Consider the following 15,641-nt stretch of genomic DNA (forward strand, 5'->3'; position numbering starts at 1 on the left):
TCTGTCTCTCAGATCTACATGCATCTCCGCTGCTATAGCTGCCCAAATGAACAGCGCTACATCGTTCGGATCCTCTTCATTGTGCCCATTTATGCCTTTGACTCGTGGCTCAGTCTCCTGTTCTTCACCAATGACCAGTACTATGTTTACTTTGGCACGGTGCGGGACTGCTATGAAGGTAAGGAGGGGTCGGATGGAAAATGTTCAGGGGGAAGTCTCTGCCCTGAGAGAACTTTATTTCTGGTTGAGAACATGGTGGGAGCATCACTGTCACCTACTGGATGGTGTGCCTAACTGGATGACCATGGCTTGCTTAGTGACTGAAAATCATAGAATGATAGGATGGTTTGTCACAGGATGGACCTTTAAAGATCATCTAGTGCAGCACCCCTGCCATGGGTTTGTGACATCTTTCTCCAGATCAGGTTGCTCAAAGCCCTGTCCAACTTGACCCTCTCCCTCACTGGCTTCTGAGCATGAGCCTTGCCTCCAGGGTTCTGTAGAGACTAAGTTTATGGTTTTTTGGAATCCCTTGCTTCAGGAAGGTAAAAGCTTTTGGTAAAGCCAAAAAATCTGATGGTATCTGGGTGTTAAAAAGTGAGGTATTGCTTAGAAGCTGTCACTTTTAACAGCGCTTAGCAGCCAGACACTTGCTTTGTCCTGTGTTCCTCGTGCAGCTTGTTAGCAATGTATTCTTCTGGTCCCCTGCTGTGGCCACTTTTGTGCTGCTACTGGCTGGGGCTGGTAAAGTTTAAAGTGCTTTGGAGTCCTAGAGAAGGGAGGGTGACATGTTCAGGATGAGCACCTGCTTGGTTTTGGTTATCTGCTGCAGTGATGTAATACCACTAGCACTGTATGTGAATGAAATGGTTACTTTCCTGTAAGTGCTATCGTAGCTTCACTCCTAGTCTCCTCCTGAAAGAAGCCTCGAACCACTCAGCAGGACATACTGCACTGTAGCAGTGTCTTTTTGAGGACAATTTATCACCATACCCTCGTTAAATCCTAAATCATTGGTGCAGTTGTTTTGGTGAGATCTGCATTGTGGAGAGTTGCCTCCGGCCATGAGAACAAGTTAATCAGCTGAAGGGACTAGCAGGCCTTCCTTCACATCCACAACAATACCCTGGATGCAGCAGCAGATGGCAAACGCACACACGTGATGCAAGAAAGCATCTTTGTTTGGGCCTGGTTTTTTTTCTTTCCCCACCCTGTGCGCGTGTATAGGTCTAGCAGGAAGCCTGCTGCTCTCCTAGCAACAGCCACTATTCCTCTGCTTCTCTTGCTCTGGGAGTTTGCAAACATTTGAGCATCTGCTCAGGAGGCGGCCCATGTTCCAGAGCTCACCTCGGCATGTTGGCCTGTGTGAGAAAACTACAAGTGGAACTGAAAACACCTTTGGAAAGCAGGTTCTTTCCCTCACTTTTTCTGGGGATTGCTTCAAAACAGCGTTTTTGTCCTCTTCCCTCTCTTGCCATGCACCTTCTTTATTTTTTGGAAAGGTTTTACATTGCAAAGTGGGCTGTTAGGGAATGGTGGAAGAAGACCATACTAATAAATTTTGAAAGCTCTCTTAAGCCATTTATGGACTGTATTTTGTAGTGTGTATTAGAAGGAGCCTGTTCTGCTGTTACTCTTTCACGTGATGGCTTCTGCACAAACCAGGTTGTCAGAAACACTGATGCAAGTAGGATTTGTTTGTGGGGGGTTTTTTTTGTTTGTTTGTTTTTGCTTGTTTGTTTGTTTTGGGGTTTTTTGGGGTTTTTTTGTGTTTTCTTGTTATGTTGATATTATGAATACCTGATGTTATGAACATCTGATGGATGTGGATTGAGAATGGAAGAAGAGTTCTTTGCTGGTGTGATGAGCTTTGCTAGTTAGTACTTCTTTTGAGGATGAATGGGCAGATATTTCTCTGTTTTGTTTTTTTCCTCTGATGTCCTCTCTTCCCTTGTGCTTGGGGAATGGGCAGCTGGTATTGTAATGACCACATCAGAGGGCAGGGGTCACTGGAGGACAATAGGAAAAGCTCAGCTTTTCTTCCTTTGGGTGCTGGGAGCTGTCAGCTAAGTTGCAGGAAAATTACCACAGTTATTGAAATAAATTTTCCGTGGTTGGTGTTTTCTGTCCTAATTAAAGCTTTGGCAAAATCATTACTGTGTGAACTTCGTTCAATAATAAGAATTACAGATGGAACAACAATATCCCAATTACATACATAGAAGCATGTATACCACTGGCTTTTGTGTGCCATTCCAGTCTTGCCAGCTAGACACATCTACAAGCCATAAGTACAGTGGTTTGAGACTATTAGTGTTTTGGGGAGCATGGAGTATCTCTTTGCCAGGGCATAGTTTGGATGCTTATAGAAGAATTTGTCTGACTTTGGAAGGTCATTCATGTGGAAAAATTGACCTCAGGTTTAGTAATTGGCTGCTTGGGGAGCTCAGCTTCTCAGTGTTGTATGTTATTAGGTTTCTGTTATTATTTTAAAGTTCCTTGAGACTGCTGTTTCTATCCTAGTTATTTGGGGCGAAAAGCAGGATTTGGCTGTTGTCATTCCAGGGAATGTCCAGACGCAGGTGACTGTAGAATATAATGTTGCAAGGATCATCTGGTCTGTCATTTTGCCCCAAGGCTGTCTGGTACAAATGCAGAAGTGCAATCCTTGCCCTAAGAAATCTCACAACTTTGAGGGTCCAACAGCAATTATAACAAGTCAAGAGAGTGGCAGACAGGGTGTATACAGGCTCAGTTTATGCACATTTAAGCAAGTTTGGATCCCATGAAGAGGAGATACTTCTGTAGTTATGGGGAACTGCAATGGGGCAGAGTGTTAGGGGTCAGGCTGTTTGTCATCTGCACCAGATTGCTGGGAAAGGCAGAAAAGAGGTGGCCTAAGGAGGAGTTTATTCAGCACACAAGAAATTTAATCTTTTTGAGAAAATGAAGCACGGAGCCTGTTTTGCAAAAGTCCCCACAAGACACGAAAACAGTTTCACTGACTGTTATAATTACCTCTATAGTCTGGTTACCTGGCAGAGACAAACTGTTCATCAACTAAAAGGAGATGAGATAACATAAGGCTGATGGATCAGAGATCTAGAGAACCTTTTCCAGATTATTTAGTACCAGCGTAATGGCTTGGAATAAGGCACAGTAACCCTATAAAGAATGACATCTTACAGATGCCAAATAAAACAAGACACTGACCACAGTTTTAAATGGTTCTGTGACCCTTTTGGCATGAGTCATGGAACTGGCCTGGGACCTTGGCCAAACTCCCATTCAGATAGTCTTGTGAGTGCTGAGGTAGGATGATAAATGCAGTGAAAATCTGGAGTGCTTTGAAGGGAAAGGTGCTGCATAAGCAGTCCCTGCTAATGTTTGGTCAGTTGCCTGTGCTCTTGGTCTTTGCACCTGTTTTGAAGTTGGTTGTCATTTTACTGTGATTGATGTCTTTGCAGCCTTTGTAATATACAACTTTCTCAGCCTGTGCTATGAGTACTTGGGAGGGGAGAGCTCCATCATGTCTGAGATCAGAGGGAAACCAATTGAGTGAGTATTTATTGTGCTTAGAACATGACACTGTCCTCCTTCTGTGCCCATCTACTATTTCTCTATCCCTGTCCTGAAAAACTGTGTCAGGTGGCAAATGTCTGCTGGAACTGGGCAGCGTGGATTATGATGATGATTTACCAATACCTTGCTCTGAGACAGGTCAGGCTGATCACATCCTCTTAGGCAAGCTGGACTGATTCACAGTTTTTCTGGACACCTGCCTATTCCTTAGTTTATTTTCTTACTCCTTTCTCTTCCTTTTAATCTTTAAATCTTTTCTGTCTTCAGTTGATTGTGTGTGTCTCCTCTAGGATCTATGTTTCTCCCCATGCTACTCAGTGACAGGAAAAAAGAATGCAGTGTATGGTCAGGATGTTGTTTTAGACATGTCTCTGAAAGAGGATATGGCTGTAACTGCAGTCATTGTCAGAGAAAGCAGCAGTCCTGCAACTTTGCTACAGAGAGGTAGATAAAGAGGGTAGGAATCTTGCGCTCTTGCCCAAATCTTGCTTGTGAACTCTGTCATCTTGTGTTGGCTCTTTCAGGTCCAGCTGTGTGTACGGGACTTGCTGCCTGTGGGGAAAGACATACTCAATTGGATTCCTGAGATTCTGCAAACAGGTATGGGCTGGAGGGACTGACATTCTGCAGAAATTACGGGCGTGGGGATGGCAATTTTTCTGCTGAATTTCTGAGATCTTTGAGGGGGAGCTCTAATAACATTTTGAGAGGCCTGCAGACTTCTGAGAAGAGGCACTGTTTCAGGGTTGGTTTGTTTGTTGAGAATGGTTTTAACATGTTAAGAATGATTCTAACATTTTCTACTCAACCCCACATCAGAAAGGCCTTGGTTTAAGACACAAGTTATCTCCTGGAACTAGTGTTAATCCTAGGAAGAAACTCTTATCCTTTCTGGATTACAGAGGTCCTAGCTCAAAGAAATTGATGTCTGTGTTGTGTCGCAGACACCTCACAGTTGTGTAACAGCCTCCTGAATTCCCAGTGCTGCTGTTGTGGTTTGGAGCTGAGTGGGGGGTGGAGGTTAAGCATGACACATTTGTTTGTAGGAGGAACCGAGTATTGCTCACCATGTGTGTCTGTCTGTGCTGAACTGGGTATGTCAAGGGAGGGTGAACGGGGGAGACCTAAACCTCTCTACTGCCCTTGTCTGCTCATTGCAGGTCAGTCACCTCTGGCTGTCATGAAACAGCAGGTTCAAGGCTTTGCTCACTTGCTGAAATGAACACCGGAGGTTTCTGTGGAGGCAGTGTGAAGCAGGTCTGGTTCTTTGAAAGGGCTCAGGTCATTGTAATTTCAGTCAGCAGGTCTAGATATCTACCCTGGCTTCTCCTGGACATCATAACCCAACTTCTGTGTTTAGCAATATGCAGGAACATCAAAAGTACAGTGCAGCCTCTTGATAATATCCAGTGTTAAACTGTGCTGCACAAGTGGCTATTTTCAAAGGACCACTTGTTTTGCGTATCTGTTCTATTTGTCCCTGCCCCTTATTTTGCCCCTACAGCTTTTCTGTTCTCTTGCCTGATACTTTTCTTTTCTAGTCTGAACTCAGTATGTTGCTTCAGCTGTTTCTCATGGGTTTCATCTGGACACCCTTTTGTTGATTCACTGCATTACCTATTCTTATTGCTCCTAATGTTAACTTTTACCTTTTCAATATATTGTGAACAGATGTAACCCATGAAAGTGAATGAATGCTGGAGTAATAATTTCCCTTAGGCTTCTTGCTTTTCATGTCCCACAGCCCCTTGCAGTTATCACCGCCTAGGTTGCATGTGTCTGTGTTTGGAAAGTTTGTTCACAACAGTGAAGACTTTGGGAATGGGGAAGGTGTGTTTTTTCTGCTGGCCTCCACAGATCCCAGGTCATTTGGCAGCTGTCTTTGGTAGATATTTTGCTTTTCTTTTGCTGGTACCTGGCAGCAATTTTTCTACTCATGCCTGCTCTTTGCTAACTGCTAAGTCTGCTGTGGAGGCTGTGAGGGAGGTGTATTGCAAAGATATGCTTAAATCATTCCATCCATCTTGGCTTGAACTTAAATATGTCCTGGTGAGAAGTTGTCGATGCCAAGGTTCACTTTCTGGTAGTTCTAGAATTCCAGGATTTTTGGGGAAGACCTTTCAAGGCAAACCCCTGGGAAGACTGATGTGAAAGGGTAACAGAAGCAATGTCAGTGCTAATCTGTGTGGTATCTACCATCACGATGATTAGGAAGAGGAATGTACTGAAATGAACACCTTGCCCTTTTTAGCCCTGTTCTCAGCATCTCTAGCACTTCTGTTGCCTCCCATTACCACCTGCCCATTTTCTGCTCTTTTCAGTCCCTTTCATCCTGAAGGAATCTGTGTGTTATAAACATTTTTCCTTACCATCTTCACGTTGTTCCCCACCCCTGCAGCTTTTCTCAGGCAGGTGCCTGTTGTGGGTCTGTCAGTCTGCCTGTGTTGCCTGTGGACCTTCAGCAGTGTGGTGGTGTGCTGGTGTCTGCGGTGTGAAATCTGAACAGCTTGTTTCCTTAAAAATGTCTTGATCAAGATTCTTTGCTGGGCCACTTGCTGGTGACCCTCACACATGGGTCACACACCATCCATGTGCTTCCCATACGCCATAGCATCTTCTAGAGGAGCAGCTAAAAATACTACATAATGGTTTGGATTGCAGGGAAGTGGTTAAAATGTCCCTAGATCAGAAGGAGGGGAAGCTCAGAGGATGGAGTTGTTTACCAATTAGCGTGACCTTTTCCAGTTCACATATTTAAAGTGACTCACTAACTGGCATGTGCTGGGTTTTTTAATCTCCTTTAAGTCTTATGACCACTAACAAATTGTATCATATCCAAAGCAATTATTACTGTTTGGTTTTACCTTCTTTCCTTACATAGCCCTCCCCACATGCACACAGGTCCGCACCTACCTAGGCTCCTCCAGCCTCCTTCAGGGAGACATGGGTCACATCTCTTCAGGGAGACATTTTTAGGGCCATAAGTCTTCCCTTTTTTAGGACTTTGAAGTTCAACATTTGCAGAAAGTTGAAGAACATAGTGGCTTTGAGAGAACACTCAGTCCCAATAGGAGCAGCAGTTGATACAGGCAGAATGGATAGAGCTGATCCCAAGAGCCACAAAATCTTTGAGGAGATTCCGTAAAGGTCGTGTGGATGACAACAGAATAGCTCTTAACTTGTGTGTGGCAACACACACTGCTGTGTTTACAAAGCGCCTTAATACTGTGGCAATTGTCAAAAGTTCCTCCTCAGACAGCAGGGTACCCCTGTGATCCAGGGGGCCTTCTTGCCTAACTTTGTGACAACTATGGACTGGAGTTTGCTTTCCTTATCCACTGTCTCTGTTAAACTTGCTGTATCTGTGCCCTAGTACAGTCCGGGATTTTTTATTTTTCATACTGTTACAGTGCAGAAATGTGCTGCAGTGCAGCCTGTGAAAAGCAGCTCTGAAAGAGTCGGGCTGAGCAGCTTCTAGGAGAAGCCCTACAGAGAGGTTTTTCTTCCCATTCTGGACAAGTAGATAGCACATGTGCATCTTCTGAAACTCCTTCATCTCCTTTTGGATGCTGCAGTCCTCAAGCACAGTCAATTAGCAAGTGGCAGGGTCAGGCCTCCTGCTGGGGCTGGATTGTGTTGCTGTGCTGAGTGGTCCCAGTGGACACTATTGTCATGCTGGTTTGGCAACTTGTCCTTTTGCACCATGTGCCTTCTCATTCCTCCCCTCTCATTCCTGTAGGCTACCCTTCAGTTCTGTGTGGTGAAGCCCCTCATGGCGATCAGCACAGTCATCCTTCAGGCCTTCGGCAAGTACCAGGATGGTGACTTTGAGTAAGTTTATTTATTTAGCATGCAAAATTTGGCTGCCCCTTCTCTGCCTGGCTTTGCTTATTGTCCTTGCGTGTGCTGAGCCATGAGAAAAGGTGGGACTACATGAGCTGATGTGCATGAGAAAAGAAGGCAGAGGAAGCCCTCTTTTAGTTACGTGTTTCTTCTATCTTGGTTTGGGGGTGGGAATGGGACAGGGAGGCAGGAAGGAAATGGACTCTCACAAGTCTCCATTGACAGTCTCAAGGGGAAAACATCATGCTGAAGTTTCAGGCACTCATATATATATATCTTTTCTTTTCAGTGTAACCAGTGGCTACCTCTATGTGACGATCATCTACAACATCTCTGTCAGCCTGGCACTGTATGCCCTCTTCCTTTTCTACTTTGCCACACGTGAGCTGCTCAGTCCCTATAGCCCAGTCCTCAAGTTCTTCATGGTGAAATCTGTCATCTTCCTGTCCTTCTGGCAAGGTGAGCTGCTTTTCCCTTCCCTTGGTAGGCATAAAGAGCTCCCTGCAGGGGCTCAGACACAAAAGCTGATAGAGCAGATGCTGATTAATAGACAGAATGTCTTTCTGTATTGCATTTAGTTTATAGTCATTCATTGCTTTTCTCAGGGAAACCTGTTTTGCTCAGTTTAGTTTTTGTTTATATGCTCCTGATTCCTTATTATCCCTGTGTGTATGTGCACAAGAATATGTACCTGGCAAAATCAGCTGATAGGATGAAGAGTCCTCTGCATTCCTGATACAATCATAAAGCACAAGCTGCCAACATTTTATCTGCATGCTGCCATTTTATTGATTAAAGCAGCACATCTAAAAATTTTTAGTGCTTTTTTCAGTGCTCTATAAATAAAATTTTAATAGTATGTCTGTGATGTATGTGAAGCAACAAGCTGGCTGGATGCAGTGTGCTTCCACAGAATCACCGCCGGGAGAAGGACACTCAGAATTCATACACATGAAGCAGAGGCATTTGGAAAGTAGAAATTCCACCTAAGCTTAGTGCTTCTGACTAATTTGCTCTAAGCATTTCCCTGTTCAATGCCCTACTTAGGTTTGTGGAGTTGCACTTCAAAGACTAATTGAGTAGGAACTTGGGTGGAATTTAGGCTGTTGGAGTATAGCCCATCCTCCTTGTTTACAGACAAAGTAATAAGCTGTGTAGTTTGTCATCTTGAGGCATCTGGTCACACACTTTGTCTTCTTTGAAATTCTTCAGCCACTAAGCTGTTGACAGGTGTCTTTCTTACAGTGGTGTGTCAAATACTAATATGCTTAAGGAAAAGTTCTGTTACTTCAGTTTTTGTTTTAGCTAATGCAAGTGCTGATGTTGCAAAATGTAGAATGTGTCAAAATTTTCTTAAGAAAGTATGTTCTTTGGTGTTTGATCTTTGTAAGCTTTCAAGTCTAATCAACAAGAAAAGAAGTTTAATCTGTGAAACAGCAGCTAACAAACAAGCTACAAGTGATGTCCAGGTGTTAGAAAGACAAATTACTTGACGGTAGAATTGCCTTGTTAAGGTTTAGGGTTCACAAAGCTTGGGGAGAAGGATGTACCGCAGATAGTGGATGCAAAGAATGCAGAATTTACAAGCCACAAAGACATTTGGCAAAACCCCCAAGATAAGGAAGAAACTAATAAAGACAGGTCAGCAACTGTGCTGAATCAGCTCCAACAGAGTAAAAGATAATTCTGGCAGTGGGAGATCATGGCCACTGACCCAAGAAACCACTGACTCAAAAGGAGAGAAAGACTGATCATGCAGACTAATTAGCATGAGCAGTGAGAGGATCATTAACCAACAGAAGACAGAATACTAATTGAAAAGGTAATTAGGTAATTTTTAGCCAAGGAACATTAGTGGCTTTGTTTGCTAAAATGTATAAATAGCAAAAAGCTTTGGTAGTCACCATGCTGGCTTTGTGGATTTGCCAGTCAGCACCCCTTTCCATGGAGAACTGTAAATAAGCCAAATACCTTGACTCTGTGTGGATTGGCCTCTTGAACGCTGTGTGAAAGAACCTATTTTTGGACAACACTGAGATCACAGGATTGCTTACAGAAATATCTGACTCTTACTCTTTTGGGACGGAGTAAGTCCTGCAGCAGTTAGTTCCACAGTCTATGTGTCAGTTGAGAATAGAAGAGGATCAGTGTTTGGACATTCTTTGACTAAACGTATTTGTCACATTTTATTCTTCCTTTCTCTGTTGTACAAGTGACCATAGGTGGGGTGTTTGTAGCCCACTCTGTAGCTCCTGTGGTGAGTGGGGTTGTGTCTAGGACATAACAATAGCACAAACGGCTATTTCCATTCTTTGCGGTTACTGTGCGACCATGTTTTCTGCCCATTTACATGAACTTATTACTTTGTTTAGGGATGCTGTTGGCCATCTTGGAAAAGTGTGGTGCCATCCCAAAAATCCACTCTGCTAATGTGTCTGTGGGTGAAGGCACAGTAGCTGCTGGCTATCAAGATTTCATCATCTGTGTGGAGATGTTCTTTGCAGCCATTGCCCTGCGCCATGCCTTCACATACAAGGTGTATGTGGACAAGAGAATTGATGCCCAAGGTAGGAAGTATGCCAGTGCATATGGCTTGTCCCTTTGGTAGGGAGACTGGGTGGAGGCCGGTCCCTCAGGCAGCCAGCACATTGATACGACTCCCAACCCAATAGCTTGGAAAACGCGACATCCTCTCCTGCGTGGTGTCTGAGCAGATTTATTGTGCAACAGCTCTCTGGGGCAAAAACCTTGCCTAAATTGCGCTGTTCCCTTTTCAGTTCCCCAGTACGCCACCCACAATGACTTGTTCTAGACCTGAGGGCTATAAGGTGTTGCATGGTTTCAGTAGAGTGGGTTTGTCCTTCCTGTCTCCCCAAAGGGGAACTCCACTGCTCCAGATTGTGCAACAGACTGAAGGCAGGAGAGACAGGGCCTAAACCTGAATGTGGCTTGGGAAGATGAGGCTGTGCTTTGGCAATGTTTGTCATGGAGGAGGAGGATCTTCCTGTAATGACTTTGTGGGAGCTGGGCTGCTAAAAGGAGGATTCTTATTTTGGGGAAGAGGAAGATGGATGTTATCTCTGGGAAAAGGGGGTTTTGTGCCTAGTTTATGCAGTGTTTTCCAAATAAAGGATTTCTTTCCTGCTGGGGGAGATCCATGCCGAGGTGCTGGAAGACAGCAGTCCTCAGGCAGTGTCGATGTAGGTGACCCCTCCATCCCAGCCAGCCCCAGAGATTCTGGAAGAACAGTGATTGCAGTGGGGGGAGATGAGATCTATGGGTGATGAAAGGGTAAACTACAGGTCAGTACAGCGGGGGATGTTTCAGCAGTGGGCCTTGTTCAGTTCTTGTTATTTCCTCTTTCTCTGTCTCTGTCTTTCTCTCCTCTTCCTTTTATCTCTCTCTTGCTTTGGCCACTGGTCCCTGATGCAGCTGTTCCATCATATGGGCCATACGGTAGGTACAGCATGTTTTGTATGTTTGTCTCAGTTGGTTTTTAGGTGGGATGCTGTTCTCTCCTGATTCCCAGCCTGCCTACAACCTGCCCTGTCCTTTGTTCCCTTTTCCTTGCAAGTCTATAGCTCCAATGCCTCACACAGCTGCTTTAGGGTTGTCTGGATTGTAAGAAGAAAAATGGCCACATGGGCATTAACACACAGCTTTAGAGCATTTGCGTTAGAACTCTGTGGGAATCTCTCTCCAAAGAGTTGCACAGGCTCTCAAAGGAGCTGCTCCCACCCCAGTCTCCCGTCACTTTTATAATTGCCACTGATGATCAGCATACTTTGGTTCTCTGGGGAGCTCATCCCCAGAGCTGAGCAGAGCCAGAAGCCCACACTGGAAATCGAACCTAGAAGCCATGAGACGTCGCAGCTTCTAGAGGGAGACACAGCTTCCCTCTGTGCTTAGCACTTAGGTGGTGTTTTTTTCCAACTGCTGCTTTCTTCGTGGCATCATCATGACACATGGGGTAGTTCTGCCTCTAGTACTGCCTGTTTCCTTCCTTCCCTTACTTTGCGCTGCTTTTTACTTGTATGATGTCTTTCCAACAGGCATTTTGATACCACCTGGCAGTTTTAATTTCCAGTGAGTGGAATAGCAAATGCCATTTCTCCTATATTTTTAGAATTTACTTAGTTTTTGTTTTCTGGAAGTGTTTAGAGGAGCACCTCCCTACTTGACTGTATTTGTTGCACACCCAGGCCAGCACCAACAATGTGTGGTGGAGGTTGTCACTGTGAATGTGTCCCATTCTCATAGTCTGTCCCCCCTTTGGTGCTGTGGTGGGTTCACTTGGCTCACAGTGTCTGGGTTTAGGAGCACCACTGGTAAAACTCAACACTATTTGTGTGACATTTCCTCAGCAGCTGCTTAAGGAAGTCTGTAACACACCTTCTGCGGGTTCTAGGACTGCATGTTCCCTATTCTCCTTACCTTCCTATTAAGGGGTGTGGGGAAGGCAGCAGTGTTCTTTACTTGTTCCTTCCTGTCTTACCCAAACAGGTCGCTGTGCTCCCATGAAGAGCATCTCCAGCAGCCTCAAGGAGACCATGAATCCCCATGACATTGTCCAAGATGCGATCCACAACTTCTCTCCAGCCTACCAGCAATACACCCAACAGTCGACACTGGAGCACGGTCCCCCATGGCGCAATGGCAGCCATGTGATCTCACGCTCCCACAGCTGCTCCGGTGCCCGTGACAATGAGAAGACCCTCTTGCTGAGCTCCGATGATGAATTCTAAAGAGGAAACTGCCAGCCTGGGCTGTCATTTTCCTTCTATTTTTTTTTTTTTAAATAATTTATTAATGCTGAAACACAAGAGTCATATCACTTCCTAGAGAGTAAAGATTGCGGAAGTGGGCACTTCCCATTAGCTTTTGTGGGTACAGACACGATGAGCAATGTGGAGGTGGCAGAATGGCCAGGACTCCATGCTCGAGCCCATTCCTTACAGCAGCAATCAAATTGATTCAAGCAAAGCTCTGGGGTTTGGGGCTCTGGCTTCCCACACCTGCCCAGTTTGATGTGGAGTGTGACTGGCCAGAGTGTTGAGTTGTAGCCAAAAATGTTTTTAGTTTTTTTCTAACAGGACAACCTGACTCCTTTCTGTTTCTTTTCCTGAATGGTTGATGTAGGCACAGTTTTCTCCCCAGCTCCCTGGTACTAACATCTCTGTGATCCTTGGGAAATAGGATGGGGATGTAGCCATAAGTGTTCCTGAGGACCAGACCAGAGACTGGTCTTTCTATATAGCCATTGCCTTGAGTGCTAAGTAAAGAACATCTGTCCTCACCCTCTTGAGCACCTGGTTATGAGTCCTTGAGTCACTTGAGGGAGTGAAGGGGAAAAGGACATGGCTTTCTCCGTGTTTTTTGGCTCTCTGCATCTCCAATTGCTATAAAAGCTTGTTGAAGCTCAGTTGGGATGGAATTACTTTTTCACAAGGGTGGAGTTTTCTAATCACCAGGTGTCCAAGCTTCCCATCTCCCCAACGTTCTTGTGGCAGGAAGCTTCCCTGGAGCATCTCTCTCCTGCTAACAAGACTGAGGACTGGCTGTAATAGATGGTGGAAATTCGTAGAACTCTGGCCCCTTCACTGCTCTTTGGGAAGGGAAGATACATAAACATAAAACCAGTTTTACTTCTTGTTTCTCATCTCCCAGTATCACATCTGCCTCTGTTAGAGCTAGTTGCCAGAGCAGGTCCTAGTCTCTCACAGGTAGCTTTTCCCATGCCCATCATCACTGACTTTCCCTGAGCTACACAAGTTTCACCCTTAAGCTGGAATAATCAGGAAGGAATGTTGCACACTCCTTTGTTTTTTTTATCTCTGTAGCTGTTCTGGGGCAGCCTGGAGCAGACTTGAAACCTGACATGACCTGGCTGGTCTAATTTGTCCTTTTTATTTTCTGAGGTGGCAGTTGCTGCTGCTGCTGCACATTTCACAGGCTCTGCTGCACCTGCAGTGCTATCAAGGGTGGAACCAGCATCCATAGAAGTGGGAGAGGCTTCCCCTTGCTTCTGTTGGGTTTTGGATGAACCCATGGGTACTTAGTGGAACCAAAAGTTATCCCCTGTAGATCTATCCAGGGACCAGAAAATGCCTCTTGCTTGCTTAAAATTATCTAGGGGAAAAGTGAGTAGCACATTCAAGTGCTGCAGCTCAGATGCTTCTACCTGCAAGCAAGAAGCAAAATTGAGATACTGGAACAAACTGCTGTGTTCAGCTATAGTTTCTCTGTTCCTTTCCTGCTTGATGCCTCCCCTGCCAAGAGCAGACCTGTGTGATTCTGGATTGCTCCTTGCTGTTCTGCTAGGAGAAATGGAGTCTGGTTTGCTGCCTGGAGTCTACCTTTCCATTTGTTTCCTGATCCATCTGCTTGTTCATTGAGTGTCTCAGAAGCAACAGTGAGTGAAGAGCACCTCATTTATTCAGCACCTCTGCCCAAGCTGAGCAAAAGGCTCTGAAGAGAGGCAGGTTTGCTCCCTGCTGTGAGGATGAGATAGGGAAAAGCTTAAGGATAGTGCCTCCTCCTGTACTGATGTTTCTGGGGGATGGTGAAGCAGGTGAGAGCAGCAGTACTGTTGAGGGAGCTGGCAGCAGGGTCAGTGGATCCAGCAGCTTCTCTGCTGCTGCATTTCCCCATTCACACACATCCTGCAATGCCATGCTGTTGGTTACTAATTTTGCTAAGTTTGTGACTGCTTAATTAGACATGCAAACACACTCCTAGGCTTTGTGTGAGCTTGGTGTAAAATTTCCTCATAAGCCACCTGGAGAGCAGGGCTGAAGGTTGAACAGACTTTGCTTCTGTTTTCTATGGCTTTGATTAATAGTCCTTTTATGTGAGACATGGATGTTACTCTCTCTCTCGGAAAAGGGGGGGCATGGGACATGATCACATGCTCCCCTTTCTTTGAATTGGCAGGCCTTGATGTCCCAGTATCACTTGGTGACTGCCCCCAATCTTTGTTGCATTTGGGTGGCTGAAATTTGTGTAATTGCCCCATTGAGCAGGAAGGTGGTCGAGGCTTAGAGAAGCATTTCTTAGAACTTCTTTTGAAATGTCTCCTGCATACATATATACATATATATACATATATATATATATATATACACTGTGCAGAGGATATTCTCAAAGCATCCTGTGTGTAATGGTTTCAAGTATAACTCTTTAGCACCAGCTGCCTTCAGAGGAGCTTGGTGAGCTAGTACCTAACAAGCCAGCTGCCCTACTTTATAATTTTATATATATATATATATATATATATATATATATATGTGTGTGTGTGTGTGTGTGTGTTTTAACACCACACAAAATCATCCATCACTAAGCTTCCTACTCTCCTTCATGACCGGCAAGTGCCAGAGCAAGCACTGGCTCTGAAGCCGCTTTGTGTTGGAGGAACAAATACGAGATCCCGAGCTTGTGACCAAGAAGGCCAAGGCATCTGTGGTCTTGTAGGTCTGCTCATGGTAGCCCAGGATCCAAGAAATGTGCTGGTTCCAGGAGTAGACCCTTGGAGCTGCTCTCCCTCACCTGCTTCCACTCTCCTTCCTTCTTCCTTTTTGTTTACCATGTAACATACCCATGGGATTTGTTTATTATTTTTCCATATAGAGTAGTTCTTTGTATATAAATGACTGAAAAAAAAAGTATGATAAATAAGAGAGTCACCTAGTTTTGTACCTATTGTGTTTAACTGATGTGAGCTCAGCGACAAGCCGCTCTCTATTTTGGTCTTTGTGACGTTATACTCTGCAGAAATGAGCAAATATGATGACAAAAAAATATAGATAATATAGATTGTACTTAAACTGCCTCTGTGTGGTGCTGTCTGGGTAATTTCTCTTAAGTTTTTCCTCCTTGCAGGGACTGAGGCTTGGTGGTGGGTCAGGATCTCTCAGTCTTCTTGGAAGGAAAGCTCCATGTGTCGATGTAGGAGCTGATGGAGAAGCATCACTGCAGCATGCTGGGCTGAGATACCACTGCTGGCCCAAGGCAAGAGTGAAACCCATGTGTCAAAAACCTGGAGGAGGAGAGATGAATCCTTCCTTAGGTGCTCACTGTGAAACACCAGTGGTAGAGAGGGGGCCCCAGCAAACAGTGGCTTTTGGATTTTCTTCCATGAGCAGTGTTTGGGGCAGGGGCCATTTGCAGTGGCAGAAGGAATGGGAATGTCCAACCCTCCCAAACCGTCCTGAGTCCTG

The 15,641-nt window shown here is 45.0% G+C and overlaps 1 protein-coding gene across 3 annotated transcripts in view; it reads left to right on the forward strand.

The window, feature by feature from the left end:
• TMEM184B (transmembrane protein 184B) overlaps positions 1–15,248 on the forward strand; it is a 30,598-nt gene extending 15,350 nt beyond the window's left edge. The window contains exons 2-10 of one of the 3 annotated variants that reach the window (XM_040061896.2): positions 13–178; positions 3,468–3,558; positions 4,107–4,182; positions 7,322–7,413; positions 7,715–7,884; positions 9,798–9,992; positions 10,858–10,881; positions 11,478–11,511; positions 11,929–12,136. In XM_040061896.2, the coding sequence (XP_039917830.1) occupies positions 13–178; positions 3,468–3,558; positions 4,107–4,182; positions 7,322–7,413; positions 7,715–7,884; positions 9,798–9,992; positions 10,858–10,881; positions 11,478–11,511; positions 11,929–11,989 (909 nt within the window). In that variant the 3' untranslated portion in view covers positions 11,990–12,136. Of the gene's footprint in view, positions 1–12; positions 179–3,467; positions 3,559–4,106; positions 4,183–7,321; positions 7,414–7,714; positions 7,885–9,797; positions 9,993–10,857; positions 10,882–11,477; positions 11,512–11,928 lie in introns of all 3 variants that reach the window. The other 2 variants (XM_040061895.2, XM_040061894.1) reach the window with 2 other exon arrangements.
• The last annotated feature ends 393 nt before the right edge of the window (positions 15,249–15,641 follow it).

This window comes from Hirundo rustica, chromosome 4, assembly GCF_015227805.2.
Source record: "Hirundo rustica isolate bHirRus1 chromosome 4, bHirRus1.pri.v3, whole genome shotgun sequence".
In the NCBI taxonomy this organism is placed as follows: Eukaryota; Metazoa; Chordata; class Aves; order Passeriformes; family Hirundinidae; genus Hirundo; species Hirundo rustica.